Genomic DNA, 16,144 nt, shown 5'->3' on the forward strand with positions numbered 1-16,144 from the left:
CCACCCTCACCGAAGCCGTTACCAGGTCCAGCAACAAAGGTAGGGATGGCACCGCTAGGTGCGGCCAAATCATTGGTAGGCAGAGTGCCGCTGCCGCTGCCAGGTGTTTGGGTAGGGGTTTGGGGGGCGTCAGAAGAGTTGTCGTTGCCGTTACCAGCGCCGGCTCCGGCTCCGGGGGTAGGGGTCTCGCCGTTTCCGAAGCCTTGACCGGGCCCAGCAACAAAGGTGGGAATTATTGCGCCGGGGGCAGTGCCGGGGCCTTCAAGACCACTGCCAGGAGAAGGAACGAGAGTAGGGGCGACAGGAGCCTCGGAAGCATCAGCATTTCCACCGTTACCGGAACCAGGAGTTTGGGCAGGGGCATCAGAAGCGCCTCCGTTTCCGAAACCTGCGCCAGGTCCAGCAACGAAAGTAGGAATGGTACCACCGGCGCCAGCGTTGTTTCTGCCAGGAGTCAAGAGAGGAGACTCGTTAGCTCCAGCATCGCCGCTGCCGGGAGTTGCGACAGGAGTGGCAGTGCTGGCATCGCCGCCAGCTCCGCCGGTGGGAGCGGCGGCAGGAGGGTCGGCGTTGTTTCCACCACCTCCGAAAAGGTCGTTAAGGAATTTCTCGATCTTTTCGCGCATAGTCTCGCCGTCCTGAGCGCCACCGGGGGCAGCACCACCAGCACCGGGCAATAAACCGCCGAGTCCGCCAGTAGGAAGGGCACCACCCAGACCACCGGTCTCAGTAGCACCAGCACCGGGGAGGACAGTAGGGATGAGACCATCGCCCAAACCAGCACCTGGCTCTTGAGCATCATCTCCGTTACCGAGTTGTGGACGAGGTCGGGCCATGGCCGGAGAAGAAAGGGCCAGAGCCACTGTGAGAAGAGAAAGAACAGCCATGTTGATTTTTGTACCGGAGAGTGGAATGAAAATACAAGGAATAGAGAATGACTAGAAAGAAAGACTGACCACAGATGCCTGCAACTGGTAGTCTTGAAGAGTTAGAAAGAAGAAGAAAAAGAGCAAGGAAAAATTGGCGATGGAGAGACTCGAAGGCTAATGGAAAACGTTAGGGGTCCGGGCATTTATTTATATTATAAGCGGTTGTAAAACATGGGACGGACGTTGTCTGTCATCTCCCTACTCCCCGTTTAACGAACAGAGATTCGAGGGCTCAAGGTTCCTCCGCGTTACAAGTTGACGCCAGTAAATCCCACCTCGAGTGGCAAGCTGATGGGTTTCAAACTGCAAAAGCTCCGACAATCCTGGGCAGGGAATTGATTAACACCATCAAGTTGACCCCTGGCGATCATTGCACGCCTTAAGCGAAAGATCGGGTGGATGGATTGGCTATGCATAAAAGAGCCAGGTAATTGAGCTAGTGAATGGGTCAGGGTCGAATAATTTACTAAGGTACGATATATCAGCGATGGACTATATGGGTGTATGAGGAAGCCCATAGTTGGAGCTCTGTTGGAATGATTTTTTGTTTTCGAGATGACGCGGCTTCATGTTTATCAAGGCATGTTTTCGGCAATGTTTCCCTGGTATTGCATGGTTATGGAGCGTTTTCCTAGGATTAACAACTTGGTCTCCGTCGTTGTGCGTTTCAGAACACCTTCAAGGGGTTGAGACTTGATACTGGGTTCCTTGAGTCAGGATCGAGTTTTGGTTGGTGTTTCGTGCTATGGATCTCTCTCAAGTCGAGACTTGTTACTCCATAATTTATCTCCTGGGCGAATAAAATGGCTTTTTTCTCTTCAACGGTTCAAGGTACCTATATCATCGTCCACACTATTCAAGGCTTGTTTTCAACTGCCTTACTCTTCAGTAATAGCGTGATGACGGTTAGTTCCTTGGAAGAGACTCTTTCTCCTGGATCGTGCATTTGAAAGCGGGATGGCGTCGTTGACATGATTCATATACAGTACGGCGTCTTTCACAGCAGATGATTGATAGCATTGATCATCTTATATTTACATCACTAGTTCCCACAAAAGACTGTGCCGAATGATTCCTTTGACCCGTTGTAAAAAGCTTAGACTAATTAACATTATCTTCAACTTTCCAAGCACATGATGAATTTTACCAAACACACGGCGTAGCAACTACCGATATGATTGGTCCCCAGAAACGAAGATACGATTGGAAATGCCAAGCCAAAACGTGAGAGAATGATAACAATAATAGCACTTGTTTCGTCGCATCGTATCGTGATGGTTGCTCTTGGCTTCTCGGCTGATGCTTGTTGATGCGATTGGCGCGAGGATCGTGTTTCGTGGTTCTGATACTCTGTGGGTTGCAAAAAGGTATATCAGTGGTATTTCGAAACTAAGAATGGACTAACTACTCGGAAGCGCGGATGAGCTGATTGATCCTTGAAGCTGAGACTTGACTTTTTGCTCTTTCTGGCCGAGACCGGCACTGCTTCCGATAAATTGTAATGGTTGATGGTGTATTTTGCAATATCGCTAACAGCATCGGGATATATATGACAGGAAATATCATAAGGGTTCCATGGTATAGTGTATAGTGTTGCACTCACAAGATTTACCCGAGCCTTCCTGGAACAAAAGGGTGTCCAGCACTTAATCCTCCATCAACAGCCCAAGCCTGTCCATTGACGTAGCTGCTCTCGTCACTTCCCAAGAACAAAGCAACGCGAGCAATCTCATCAGCTCTGCCGCCTCTCTTCATAGGGTTGAGCTGACCAATCTTCTTCTCACTGCCCCGAGCCCTGGCAGCCTCATATACGGGTGCCGTCATGCCGGTCTCGATAAGACCGGGGCAGATGGCGTTAACTCGCACACCAGTACCGGCAAGCTGATACGATATCGTCTGCGCGAGCGACACAACCGCAGCCTTGGAGGCTGAGTAGGGCGTGGAACCGGCATTGGATCGGATACCGGCTACTGAGGCTGTGCCTATAATACTGCCGCCAGAATGGGGCTTGTCTGGGGATGTCTCCATCATAGCGGGAGCTCCGTATTTGGCTGCTAGGAAGACACTGGGATATGGTGTTAGATGATACAGATGCAAGAGTGTGGGTGGAGTGGGGGGCCGAGCAGAGCTTGTTCATACCTCGACGTGTTGGTGTTCAATATCGACATGAACTCATCTTTGCTGAAATCAGAAAACAGCGTGGTTCGCCCAACAATACCGGCGTTGGCAAAGAAGACATCCAATCGACCATAGCGCTTCATAGCGTCGTCAACTACCTCCTTGACCTTGTCCTCATCCGCCGCGTCGAAACATCTCGTGTAAATTTCCACACTTGGAAACGCGGCGTTGATCTCCTTCTTGTGCGTCTCAAGATGAGTATCGTCAAAGTCGCAGAGATACAGAGCTTTCGCGCCGCTTTCCGCGTACTGATGGGCAGTGGCACGGCCGATACCCAATGGTGAGTTTGTACCTACAGAGGAGTAAGAGGGATGCACGGTGAGGGTTTTGTATATATTTGTCATGTACCTGTTATGATGACAACTTTTCCCTCGACGCGAAGCTTGCTTGATCCTGGAGCTACCTTGTTGATTGGTGGAAGAAGCTGGTTGCCAATGGCATTGATACGATCTTGTGCCTTGTCAGACATGGTTGTGATATTATCTGGTTTTTGGTGAATGTAATAGACAAGGTAGAAGGATACGAGAGAAGAAGAATTATGAATCTCTCTCTTTTATCATAATACCGAGGCCTACTGTGAACTAAGTCAAGCTGGGGAGCTCATCTGGGGAAGTCCCCTTGTTGCTTTAGTTGGAGTTTCCCCCGGCTAAAGTGGAGTCATGAGGGGAGCGCCCCGGAGCCGAGGCTCGCGGAACCAACGATATAGATCCCGTCCAATCGTCACGTGGCTACCCGGTACCATATAGCACTTTTGAAGTAATCAGTATTAGAAACATCAGCAGTCGGTCAATGTGTGTTGTATGAGTCGAGAGTCAAAAAGACTGTATTGGTCATAAACTATATAATCATTGCTTCATCTATGGGCTTAACTTTTAATCGGAAAAACAGAAAAGAGGAATCAAAGCCATGCCTGGTACTATGACTCAGTAGCAGTCTCGGTCTTCTCCTCGCCGTCCTTCTTCTCCTCCTCCTCATCGTTCTCTCCGTAGTTCTCCAACTTCATGTCCTTGAGACCAAGTTCCTCCTCTTCCTCATCTGTACGGGTATAGCTCTCACGGTGGATACTGGGGTCAGGAGCAGGGGGGTCCACGAGAGGCTGGACGTAGCTGCTCGCGAAGGGATCGGTGAGCTTGATTGTGAAAGGCTTGTCGCCTCGGATAGCAGCATCGAGACCGTCGAAGAAAGCGGTCCATTGGTTCTTCTCGTCGCTGGCGAGAGAGTCACCACCTTGGCCGGGGCCACTAGCCTCGAAGATTTGGGAGTGAAGATCGCCACGGACCTGAGTAAGGAGACCCTCGACAGTGGTGAAACGACCACCAAGTGTACCAGGGTTGACCTGCAGCTTAAGCTCGGGGCACTCCAGGGCACAAGTCTCACTCTTGAGAATGTCACGGGCCAAATCGGTGCTGTCCTTGACCTCGAGGGTGATCTTCTCACCCTTCTCGGGAATCTCACCACCAGTCTTGACATCGTTGGATCGGTAGCCACAGTCCTCGCAAACAGTGGACATAAGGACAACTTGCTTAAAGTGAGGAATGTCGACCATCTTCATGTGGGTGGTGCAAGGACGCATGCAGCCAGGACATGTGGCAGGGAAGCTGTATACCTCGTTAGGGATGACATCGCCCTCTGCGGTCAGGCCGGGGTTCTGCGCCTGATGATCATCGGCGTTGGTGTCAGAGATACCAAGAGAAGCGTTCTGCTCGTCGGTTCGGGCATACTCGTGCTTCTCCCACTTGCCAACACCGTCCTTCAGATCAGGAGCAATGAATGAGTTTCCAGCGGGGTCATCAACCCAGACACGGAAGGGGAATGAGTCACCCAACAGCATGGCGCGGCCCTTGGCAATAATCTCAGCAATCTTGATGTGGAGTTCGGGAGTCTGCTCCTTTCGTGTCTCTTGTCCCATCTCGAGGTCATCGATCACGGTAGTCAAAAGACCCTCGACGTTTGTCAGCTGGCCGCGGCCCTCGGGAATCTCGAGGTCAAGCTCAATAAACTTGACGGTCGCGGTATCGGACTTGATGACCTGACGAGAAAAGTCGGCGAGGTCTGTCAAGCGTAGCTCGTAGTGTGTTCCCTTGGGCTGGACAGTTCCGGCCGCCTGGATCTCGTTGTTCTGGAGGTGGCAGTGCTCGCAGGAGAAAGACATGATAACGACTTCGCGGAAGTAGGGGATCGCAGTGAGAAGAAGACGGGTCATTCCCTTGAAGAATTGTTAGACATTTTGGTATGCGACTTGTCAAGCAATGGTTTAACTCACATTCTTGCCGCAGTTCATGCAAAGAGATTCAATCTCTTCGACAGCGCGCTCATCGTCGTCATTCTCAGCCTCAGCGGAAGCAGCAGGCGCAAAGTTCTTGACCTTGTCGCCGATGCTCTGGAAGAACTCCTCAGGAGTCTGCTTGCTGACTTCTTCAGTAGTCATTTTTGTGCGTGGTGAGATCGAATCGTTAAAATAAATGATCGTTCGTTTTGGTGGTTATTGAATCCGATGTATTGGAGGGGCAGAGGGGGTCATGAAATTTTTGGAGGGGCAATAGTCTAGACCTAGTTATGTCATGGGGTCCAGGGTGCAGAATTTGGCAGACAGGCGCAGCAAGCAGGCGCTAGAATGTTCGGGATGCATTGAATGGATATAGCGGCCTGAGATGACTCAGATCCTTCCATTTACCCAAAGAAACTGAGTTGTGTTATCCGACCAATTAAATCTGGATGTGCCTGACATTCGATACCTAGGTAAGTATGCACTGAATTGCAAGTAGTTGTCGTCATATCATTTCATGAAATGAGAAAGACTGAGAGGATTGGCGCTTTGCTGCTTTTGTCCTGAAAGCAAAGCTTGGAGCCCAGCCTTTCGATTTCTAGCGCGTTTCTTACTGCTGGCGTTTGAAATTTGCTTAGGCGGTTCAACTGGCGCAACAGTCTTCTTGACTTTGTTCTGCGCTGTTTTTCGTCTCACTGCTGGCGCTGGAGCTGGGAGGACAATCTTCGTATCTCGTTGACAGTTGTCGCAGTGAAGGATCTTGCATGGCCCTTCATTGTTGTCTTTGGGGGTTGAGTTGATGCCAGACTTTTTACCCTTTGTCTTGGCTCGCATGCTTTTTCGAGCCTCCAGTTTCAGCATGGTTTCTTGACCTGGAATCATTATGAGACCGCAGCCTCCGCATACGTGCTGTCGTTGGACATCAGACGGCGAGACACGGAATTGTGAGAGAAGATTGCCGCGGTGGCTCATAAGATGAGCCGAAGTCTCTGGAGCTGTCGTGCGCAGGAGGTGTGCTGCATCGGTGAGAAAGTCGATGGTCCCTGGGAGCTCTGCTAATGCCATTATGAGAGACTTGAAAGACTGCTGATGCCTCGTGGTTTTGTTTGTAGTCGGCTTTGAAGTTGAGTCTCAGAGTTGTTCGCATTCGAGTTTAGAACCTTGACGGCCACCACCGCAAAAATATGGGTCTGATTAGATACAGGCTGACGCACGATTGGTTGATCTGGCCATTGCATTGTCTGATGAGCTTCTATAGAAATTTACCAACCGCAATAAACGTAGAACAACTTACATCTTTCACAACAAGTAGTACGCGAATAGAAAAATGTTCACACTGTCTATATCGTGGCCTTTTATTTATCCCAAGTCATCGTTTATATGCACTCTCTACTGGCGCTATAGGCCTCTTTCTTGCTTCGTTCATCTAAACATCCAGACGCCAATTCAACATCGACCTCTGAAGAGCTTTACGAGCGGCGAACCTCCCACTTGATCTCATTAATACTCACTTCCTCGTTAGACTTCTCATCATACTCAAACCATTCGCCCTCTTCCAAATCGATGGCTGTAAACTTGGTGCTGGTCTCAGCACCCTCAGCGAGCCACTCGCCCTAGTATCATGTCAGCATATATCATAACCTAGGCGATAGGCAACTAGTATACCTCTGCCTTGAACTCAACAAATTCGAGACCACGGCAGTCGAATTCAATAATCTTCTGGGCCTTGGCAGGCTCGATCTGTTCATAAGCTGCAGGTCCGGACTTGACAGACGCAGACGACTCTCGCTTAACACAATGTTAGCAAATGTACGCAATTCGGTTTCGGGAAAACCAACCTTGCAGTTCTTGCACTTCCACACGAAGTTGGCTTCTCCTCGGCTTCCACTCATCTCATTGGTCTCCTGAACAAGAATATCAGTAAAGGCATGACTAAAAGGCTAACCAGCACGCACAAAACGGTTGACTCCAACATAGTTCGAGTGAGTCTCTCGGCAAGAGGTACACTGAACCTTGAACATGTACCAAAAAGGGTTGTCTTGAGTATCATCAGGACGCAAGTTGGTGACCCTGTCATGATGAGATTGCCCCTCACGTCAGTGAAGCCCAAGATGGCAGCGCAAACTTATTTATGACATACCCTTGCAAGTCAGCTGTCAGATAGAGAGCGAACATGGTTACTTATGTGACAATCGAGAGATCTAGGATGATTTCGTAAAAGAGGAAAGTAGATATTGTTTGTGAATTGCTGTAAACTCCAGAGCAGAATACAGTTGGTTCAGAGCTACTATCAAAGACCTGGTGGTGGAATGTGGGTGGTGGGGTGTGAGAATAGCGTCCAACTACCAGCTAAGAACGTAGTGCCCACGTGACTTTAAGAATCGAACCATCTGTGACTGGCCAATTTCGTGGTTCCAACGACTCCACGAAACACCTCAATTGAGCGATTGCGGTCCACGATAACCCTCAATCGCCCTGGAGCCATGTCCTAGGCATCTGGTCACAGCCGAAAATGCAGGCTTTGTGGTCGAGAGCCGGCCAGGCCCATCGCTGCGGTTGCCGCCGCGCCAGCGATGCAGTTGTGAGCACTCTCGGCCGCCGAGTGACAACCGCGACTCGACCACGCAAAGTCACCATCGCCGATGTCTTTACAGCATGCTACAGCTCCATGTTTGCGACTGCCGCTCTTGTCGACGCCGTAGTAAAGGAGGATCGACGACAGGAACTGGATCGACTGTTGGAGGAGACACGGCGGGAATTGGCCCAGCTGCAACTCCAAAACCTCGAGGCGACCCAGAGTACGACAGAAAACATTTCCCTTGGTCAAATGCACCACTTATGGGAGTCTATCAAGGATATGTACACGAACCGACCATACATGAAGGAGATCTACAGGCCTGCCACCATCCGAATCGACGAATTTCTCAACCGGGTACAGACTGAACAATACCAATGTCCAGACAAGGCAACGATGGATGCTTACCGACGGACGGATTATGAGAATCTCGAGCAGACCATCATGCACGAGGAAACAGACGACAGCATCGTTCATAGGAGGCCAATGAACCCCAAGCAGCTCCACAACGCTGGACGTACGGTCAATCACCTTATCCAGCAATTACTCAAACGAGCTGCTGCTCACGACAAATCCAACTTACCCAGCCCCAGCTTTGACGAGGCTGTCAAGTTTGCGGACCAAATTCCTTCTTACAAGTTTCTTGTGGAATCCGATTTGGAAATGATGAAGAAGAACCGGGCTACGTTGAATCTTGGCCTCCGCAAGGTTGTTGGCTCATCACTGAATCTCAAAGAAAAGGTCGGCAGAGTGTGCTACAACCTGCTTGTTTCTGCCTACCCGGCTGATATGCACACGTACAACACACTCATTGTGGCTTTCGACAGGCATGGCTACAAGTATTTGGCAGAATCAGTTGTCAATTCCTTCTACTACTATCGACGACTAAGCCCAACACCATCGACGTTTGTGGCCATTTTGAATCACTACAAAGACTCGGGCAACTACGGTCGGTTCTTACGTAGCCTTGCGTGTATCACTGGGCTTGATGACAAAACAGGGGCCAAGGTGAGACGCAGGTTAGCAGAAGGGTTTGACTCTTCAAGAAGCAGGCGCGACAGAATCCAGACGTGGACGCAAACGGGTGACTATTTCTGGCAGCACGCGCCACTAAACAAACCTGTCGTCGAGGCTGTTATACACGGTCTTCTTCGTGTGAACCTTATTGATCAAGCCGCCATGTTCTTCGTGTCCTGTATGAAGAATGAGGTTGTCCTTGGCACACAAATCATCAAACAGTTGTTTGATGAGTGTATTGCCGCTCTCGACTGGAGGTCTGCCGTGCGTCTGATACAAGGTTTTGCGCATTGTTCCTTTACATGGCCCTCTATGCTGCTCGGCAGGGACCGAGATACAGCCTACCTTATCGGCCGACTACGAGTCTTGCTCGACCTCGCTGGTCTACAAAACTCAACTGGTGAAGTGTCCACGTCAGTTCTCGACAACTTGTCAATACCCAATTTCGGATTTCGGAAATTCCTAAGTGATCTGGCAACAGCAGACTCAACTTCCCAGCTCGAGATACAAGACTCGACAACTGGTCTTGTCAGCTCTCCGGGGAGGAGGTTGCTTCAGATTGAAGCCCTATGGAAGGAACAGGATTTTATTGCAAAGACTATACGTTCTATCGAGAGTAAACTGCTTTACCCCGATTTACCTCAAAACTTCCGCGAGTCCATGGCCTCTCATATAGGAAAAACTGCAGCGAACAATGTTGTGGGGCTAAATAGAGAGATCATGGAGGTTTTGGCGCGACTCCCCCGTTCGGACAGGGTTGAGAAAGGCCTTGCGGAGTGCAAGATATTCGAAGACGCTTCTGTTGCTTTTTATGAGAACAGCGCTTCTGTTCCTCGTTCCAAGAACAGCGTTTCTGGTGCTCTTTCGGACAATAGCATTTTTGAGAAGTTGATGCAATCAAGGCGGACGACGACAGGTGAACAAACAGATGCAGAGCTTGCGGTGTCATTGCGAGATGATGAGCCACAAATGCCCTTGACGGGGACGACAGCAAATAAGCGAACGAATACAGCAGGGCGTAAGCCACTGCGGGCGAGATCAATGAGGCGGACCACATTGTCAGCGACAGATGAGCGGGTGGGATATTCGGAGAGGCCAAGTTTCGGTTAGCTCTGAAAAGCAACGAGCCGCATGTAAACATGAGTGTTTCACTTACATGCATTCCAATGTTTTACTACTGTACTATACGTATACCTAGGTACACACACATACATACATACATACATACAGGATAGGATAGACACAGCATTTGCATGAAGCATAAAGATATATGAATGAAATTATTTAAATTTTATACACACAGATAAGAGCCCCTGTTCAATATTTGAGCATTTTTTGTTATATACTCTGTACGTTGGCTATCATAAGCATTTGTTTCCTCCAATTCCCATGTCAAGGTACTGTACCTCGGTCTCTGTACAAATTCGACCAGGCTTGCAGCCAAAGCGCCGCCACTAAGCGTTTCCGTTCGTCATCGTGGGTTATCCCCTGTCATGAGTTGATTGTTGGTGTTGATCGCACAGTAAATTAGCACTCTTGTAAATGGTAACCAACGTGGCGGTCAAACGTCGTTCTCATAGTAAGCTCTCCTTTCAGCTTGCACTGTATCCAAGTAGCGGCGTGATCTGACAGGTTCAAGGGTCGCGATGCGACTTTTCCGAATGGGTGCGCCCTGAATCGTGCCGGCCAGTCACGAGGTCGTACAAGGTCCACGGGGCCAATTGGATTGGCAGGCTCGACCTCGACTAAGGGTCCTTCCAAGAAAACGGTAAAGGTACCTGAGAAAGAACAGCCCGGTACTTGCTATGTGTACTTTGAGCTACCCAAAGACAGGGCAGATGCCCATGTACTACGGTACATTTACTGGGGTTGCTAAACAATGGAATTCTCTCCACCGATGGGGATGTATCGCATCGACAAGTTCGTCTCAGGCTCCATCATCCATTGAATCCACGAATGTTATTTCGGCAAAGAAAACGACCTTGTTCTGTTATTTTTTTTTTTGTTTTCCGGGCTTATTTTTAGCAAAAATTTGGTTCCCGAGCGGGATCCAGGTCTCAGTACTAGTACCCATAGCATTACATACATATCTCCAGCGGCACCGTCATTATTCACTCCTTCTTCTTCTCGTTTCTTCTTTTGTTTCTACTCATTCTTCTACCGCTAGTATCTTTGTCATACCCATCTTTGCGAGAATCGGATTGTCATACCTGATTTGCAAATACGTGAGCTATTGGTTGCTCGCTCTATCGCCACTTGGTTGATTGTTTGCGCAAAGTTGATTTGACGTCACTGGCCCGCGATCGACTATCGTGTCGCATTACATTGCACCTGCAGAACATTGTTGAAAACTCTCTTTTCTCAGTTGACTGGGTGTTGCGATTGTGCGCCAAAGCCAATTTTGTTAACAACTATAAATTATTCGAGGGGTCGAAACGCGGTGTGCCTCTCTAACTAATTTATCTTTACCACGCTACGGCCGTATCATCCACCAATTCCGCTTCCTTCTTTGTTTACTTATCTGGAGGGCGGCGCAGCATGAAATTCGGAAGAAAGTAGGCACTCACACAATCTATTCTGATAAGGACACTCAACTCACTACTATTTCCCAGTCTGCCGCGCAACCAGGTCCCCGAGTGGGCGGCCTCATACATCAACTACAAGGGCCTCAAGAAACTTGTGAAAGCAGCAGCAGAGAAAGCAAAGAATGGGGAAAAGGTGGATCCTGCAGGTGGGCGGCTTTGAACGACTCTTTGTGTCGCACACTGAGCCTCTCCCCTAACTCTTGACGCAGAATTCTTTTTCGCTCTTGATCGAAACCTCGAAGATGTCGACTTTTTCTACAACAAGAAACTCGCCGAGTTCTGCCGCCGGCTGAACCTTCTTCAAAACCGATATGGACGAACCCCCGATGTTGTCGCTACCCTGGATCAGGATGAAGTCGAAGAAGTCATGGGCGCTCTACTTGAGCTGAGAAGCCAGTTTCGAAACTTGCAATGGTTTGGTGAGATTAACCGCAGGGGTTTTGTCAAGATAACAAAGAAACTCGACAAGAAAGTCCCAGATCTTGTCACTCAGCGTCCCTACATCACAACAAAGGTCGACGTCAAGCCCTTCGCAAAGGAAGCAAACACAGCGAGACTTCTTAATGAGATCAACAGGTGGATGTCTGTGCTTTCAGAAGCCCAGACGTTTAACGATACCATGTCTGAACATTCAACCCGTTCTCTGGGCCGAGCTTCAGCGAAAGGCATGCTAAGCTTACCCCAAGCTCAACTAGATGCGCTTGACCAAGCTGTACGTAACGACGATGTTCTTGCTCTCGAGGACGGTCTTAAGGAATGCAACGCTATTGAGGAAGGCGCCCATCCACTTCTCCTGGGTCTTCTCCAGCGGTCAATTTCTGCGCGCTCCAAGATATGCATCTCTTTTCTCGTTTCCAATACCAAGACTCTGGATGAGCCAGATGACATCAACGGTCGCAACAGCATTCACCGTCTAGTTATTCACATTGGACGCACAAAGGCCACCAACGGTGAGCAAGATTCAAAGTCTCGTCCTGTACCTGCAGGCTCGCAGTTCAGCAATAGACACCTTGAACCGGGCTTAACTACCTCGAAGGCTGCCACAGCGTTGAATCAGAACGAGGCTCTGCTCTTGAACAAGGATGACGAGGCGGTTCAGCTTTTCATATTCCTGCTCGAGCAGCTACGCCCAGAACAGAGGATTGCGCTCAAGAGCCGTGATTCCTTCGGTCGTATGCCACTTCATTACGCGGCTCAGTTTGGCATTGTAGTGATATGCCAGATAATCATGTCCAAAATGCAAGAATGGGGCCAGTTCCATGTCAAGGATGGTATTGATACACCCGAGTGGCAGGACAATGATGGATATGCGCCCCTTCACCTCAGTGTTGTCGGAGGTCATCCTCTAACCACCCGAGCACTCTTGCAGGGCGAGAACTGGGAAGGATGCAGCAAAGGCAAGGCTGATATACGAAAGTCCATCGCTAAATCAGGTGCTGTTTTGGCCATTGCTACAAAGTCAAACTACAGTGTCATTGTGCAGCTCTTGATAGAAGCTGGCGTTGATATCAACTGGAAGGACAAGACTGGCGAGACTGCGCTTCATGTTGCCGCTCGGTTCGGGCATGTTGAATGCGCCCAGATCATCCTCAAGGGAACTCAAGATCAAAAAGTAGACCTTGAGGCTACAGAGAGTACTTACTCCTGGACCCCCCTTCATGTCGCTGCTGTCGACGGCAGATCCAGCGTGGCAGAGCTTCTGGTTGAAGCCGGGGCAGATATCACACGTCTCGACTCGTCGGGATGGACTGCACGGGAACATGCTGCGCTGCGAGGCCATATGGATATTGCACGACTGCTTGAAACCGACACCCTCGAGGCTGAGTCTCCCCCAGTGAGACCAGTTGACACGCTGCAGCCAACACCCTCGGATATGTCATCTATCGATGAACGACGCTCGAATGGTAACGGAGCCAACAATGTCTCGCGCTCTCAGGATGCCATCAAGAGTTTCGGACATCGATATCTTACCAACGAAAGTCTCGTTCTTGTTAGTCTTGGGTCCATGGACATGCGAAAGAACGTTGAGCCAGTCAGCTTGGACCGCGTTCCGCTCACTGAAGCCCACAACACGCAACTTGACACTGCTCTCTCCATTGTTGTGTCTGCTACGGGTGCTCATGGCGAACCCACCATCATCGATCTCCCAGTGCATGATAGCATCTCGACTGAGCCCATAGTTTTCATGACATTAGAGGCGGAAAAGGTGAAGCTTCTTTTCGACATTGTTCCAACATACTCTGGCAACGACAAGAACAAGGTTGGACGTGCTGTTGCCCTCCTCTCTTCTGTGAAACCAACACTGGGTTCTCGTCGTATGAACTTACAGGGAGATGTCTGTGTTCCTATCATGTCAAGCAACTTCGATGTCATTGGAACCGTCAACTTCAACTTCTTGGTTATTACTCCGTTCCACCATCCCAACATGGAAGTCACCTCGCGACAGACATACTGGAAGAAATTGGAGTCTACCATGCTAATTGGCCATCGGGGGCTCGGCAAGAATCTGACGAGCAACAAGTCCCTCCAGCTGGGAGAGAACACGCTGCCATCTTTCATCGCAGCGGCTAACCTTGGAGCTCATTACGTCGAGTTTGATGTTCAACTGACCAAAGATCACGTCCCCGTTATTTACCATGACTTTCTTGTCAGTGAAACAGGCATTGATGCCCCTGTTCATACTTTGACATTGGAGCAATTTCTACACATCAACTCGGACAAGAGTCGAGACTCGCAACAGCAAGCGAAGAAGAAGCCTCCTCACTCAGGAGTACCTGGCGATTTCCGAGCGCGCAGTAACAGTGTGGCACCGAAACGCTCGCAATCTATGGGATTTGCTGGCAGCGGGCCTGACGACTTGGATGAACGCATGAAGCACACAAAAGACTTCAAAGAGCAGGGCTTCAAGGGTAACACGAGAGGAAACTTCATCCAGGCCCCCTTTGCCACCCTGGAGGATCTCTTCCGGGAACTACCCGAACATGTTGGCTTCAACATAGAGATGAAATACCCTATGCTACACGAGAGTGAGGAGCACGAGATGGACACGTACGCAGTCGAGCTCAACTCTTTCTGCGATACTGTACTCTCCAAGGTCTACAATCTTTCCGGGGAACGTCACATTATTTTCAGCTCTTTTAACCCAGACATCTGCCTGTGTCTGAGCTACAAGCAGCCTTCTATTCCTATCCTCTTCCTAACAGACGCAGGTTGTTGTGATGTCTGCGATATTCGGGCTTCGTCGCTTCAGGAAGCTATTCGTTTCGCGAGTCGCTGGAACCTCTTGGGTATCGTTGCCGCTGCGGAGCCTTTCATCAACAGCCCCCGGTTGATCAAGATTGTAAAGGAGAACGGTATTGTATGCTTCAGCTACGGTGTGCTAAACAATGATCCTATCATGGTTCAGGTAAGTTTTTGGGAATATGATAAAAACAACGTGAATTCGCTGACATTTGTCACAGCGTCAGGTCAAACAGGGCATCGACGCTGTCATTGTTGACAGTGTCCTCGCCATCAGAAAGGGATTGACAAGCGGAGAGACGCCTGCCGAGCTTACAAACGGAGAGGCTGAAACGAACGGCACTCTCAAATCAACCCACGAGCTCAAGGAGAAGTTGGAGGAATTGACAGTCAATGGTGCGGGTCCTTGAGAATAACTGGGTTCGTGGTGACCTATACCGGGCGGGCTGGAGCGATCATGAGCCTGATTTTGACACTTGACTCACGCAGATAGACTTGCCCAGACGTTTCGGTAGTAAGAATAGACAACATCTATGATGAGGATATGACACGGACATGTTCAGTATCAGGGTCAGCAAGTGGCATTTGACGCTGTTGATTCGTCTGCAGATACCGGGATAACACCATGTTGGTGATCACGATTATGTGACTCTGATCATCACATAACGTGCTTCATATGCAGTGAGGGTAGTATTGTGATCAAAACGGTTCAAACACCACAACCGCTCCTTTGATAAGGATGGTTGCAACCGATGAGCGAGCGTTCTAGTCGTCGTACGATTCTGCAGTCCCATAAAGCCATGTCTCAAAACAAGCCTATTGAGCTACAGTTAGAACGAGATCTACAGCTGTGCCGCATTCTTGGGAAATGTTACAAGGACCGGGGCATAACGCCAGGATACGTACGGGTACTTGCCGTGGTGATCTTCAAGGTTTCCCTCTACTACTGGGGGGGGGCTGTGCATGTTTCGAAGGCAGGGAGTACGAGGCGGAAATAGTCAACCGACCGATTCCAAGCCATAGCCTAGAGGTCAAGTGTTTTGTGCCATGCTGGGATGCACGGGGTCACCGTTTGCTAGCCTAACAACATCCGGAAAGGGAAACGGGGGTTCCCTCCTAGGACGGCTTTGTTTCAACCGTCTACCCGATACCGTTTATGAACGAGAATTGTCGTTTATGTCTCGGCGGTATTGACACGCAGAAGACATGTCTCAGTGCTTACCTTGTTGTGGGAGCGTTGGCTTGGTCCTCGCCCAGAAAGAGCGTGATGGCGGCTGGGCATGTCGCATAGCAAGGCGAGGACAACCGATAAACCATGGCTCGCTTCAGTCAGTCAGCCAACTAACTGCATCAG

General features: G+C 49.7%; 7 protein-coding genes across 7 annotated transcripts, besides 2 other annotated features; 2 read left to right on the forward strand and 5 right to left on the reverse strand.

Annotated features, from left to right (window-relative positions):
* Positions 1-10: 10 nt before the first annotated feature.
* On the reverse strand, positions 11-887 carry FPSE_04970 (uncharacterized protein; the record flags this gene model as incomplete). The annotated part of the gene is made up of 1 exon (XM_009258088.1): positions 11-887. A coding segment is annotated over one exon (877 nt), but the record flags the coding sequence as incomplete, so codon positions are not given.
* Positions 888-2,537: 1,650 nt separating this feature from the next.
* On the reverse strand, positions 2,538-3,576 carry FPSE_04971 (uncharacterized protein; the record flags this gene model as incomplete). Its single annotated transcript, XM_009258089.1, has 3 exons — positions 2,538-2,994; positions 3,069-3,399; positions 3,456-3,576. 3 exons carry the CDS (start codon positions 3,574-3,576, stop codon positions 2,538-2,540), a joined length of 909 nt encoding a protein of 302 aa, XP_009256364.1.
* A 447-nt stretch (positions 3,577-4,023) lies between these two features.
* On the reverse strand, positions 4,024-5,535 carry FPSE_04972 (uncharacterized protein; the record flags this gene model as incomplete). Its single annotated transcript, XM_009258090.1, has 2 exons — positions 4,024-5,313; positions 5,371-5,535. The coding sequence occupies 2 exons, from the start codon at positions 5,533-5,535 to the stop codon at positions 4,024-4,026; spliced, it is 1,455 nt and encodes a 484-aa protein (XP_009256365.1).
* Positions 4,048-4,089: a repeat region.
* Positions 5,536-5,883: 348 nt separating the features above from the next.
* On the reverse strand, positions 5,884-6,438 carry FPSE_04973 (uncharacterized protein; the record flags this gene model as incomplete). The annotated part of the gene is made up of 1 exon (XM_009258091.1): positions 5,884-6,438. The coding sequence occupies one exon, from the start codon at positions 6,436-6,438 to the stop codon at positions 5,884-5,886; it is 555 nt and encodes a 184-aa protein (XP_009256366.1).
* A 404-nt stretch (positions 6,439-6,842) lies between these two features.
* Positions 6,843-7,548, reverse strand: FPSE_04974 (uncharacterized protein; the record flags this gene model as incomplete). Its single annotated transcript, XM_009258092.1, has 5 exons — positions 6,843-6,986; positions 7,039-7,161; positions 7,212-7,277; positions 7,329-7,443; positions 7,514-7,548. The coding sequence occupies 5 exons, from the start codon at positions 7,546-7,548 to the stop codon at positions 6,843-6,845; spliced, it is 483 nt and encodes a 160-aa protein (XP_009256367.1).
* Positions 7,549-7,885: 337 nt separating this feature from the next.
* FPSE_04975 (uncharacterized protein) lies at positions 7,886-10,075 on the forward strand (the record flags this gene model as incomplete). Its single annotated transcript, XM_009258093.1, has 1 exon — positions 7,886-10,075. The coding sequence occupies one exon, from the start codon at positions 7,886-7,888 to the stop codon at positions 10,073-10,075; it is 2,190 nt and encodes a 729-aa protein (XP_009256368.1).
* Positions 10,076-10,167: 92 nt separating this feature from the next.
* Positions 10,168-10,194: a microsatellite.
* A 1,309-nt stretch (positions 10,195-11,503) lies between these two features.
* Positions 11,504-15,200, forward strand: FPSE_04976 (uncharacterized protein; the record flags this gene model as incomplete). The annotated part of the gene is made up of 4 exons (XM_009258094.1): positions 11,504-11,520; positions 11,578-11,696; positions 11,760-14,956; positions 15,012-15,200. 4 exons carry the CDS (start codon positions 11,504-11,506, stop codon positions 15,198-15,200), a joined length of 3,522 nt encoding a protein of 1,173 aa, XP_009256369.1.
* Positions 15,201-16,144: the final 944 nt, after the last annotated feature.

Source organism: Fusarium pseudograminearum, chromosome 1, assembly GCF_000303195.2.
Source record: "Fusarium pseudograminearum CS3096 chromosome 1, whole genome shotgun sequence".
In the NCBI taxonomy this organism is placed as follows: Eukaryota; Fungi; Ascomycota; class Sordariomycetes; order Hypocreales; family Nectriaceae; genus Fusarium; species Fusarium pseudograminearum.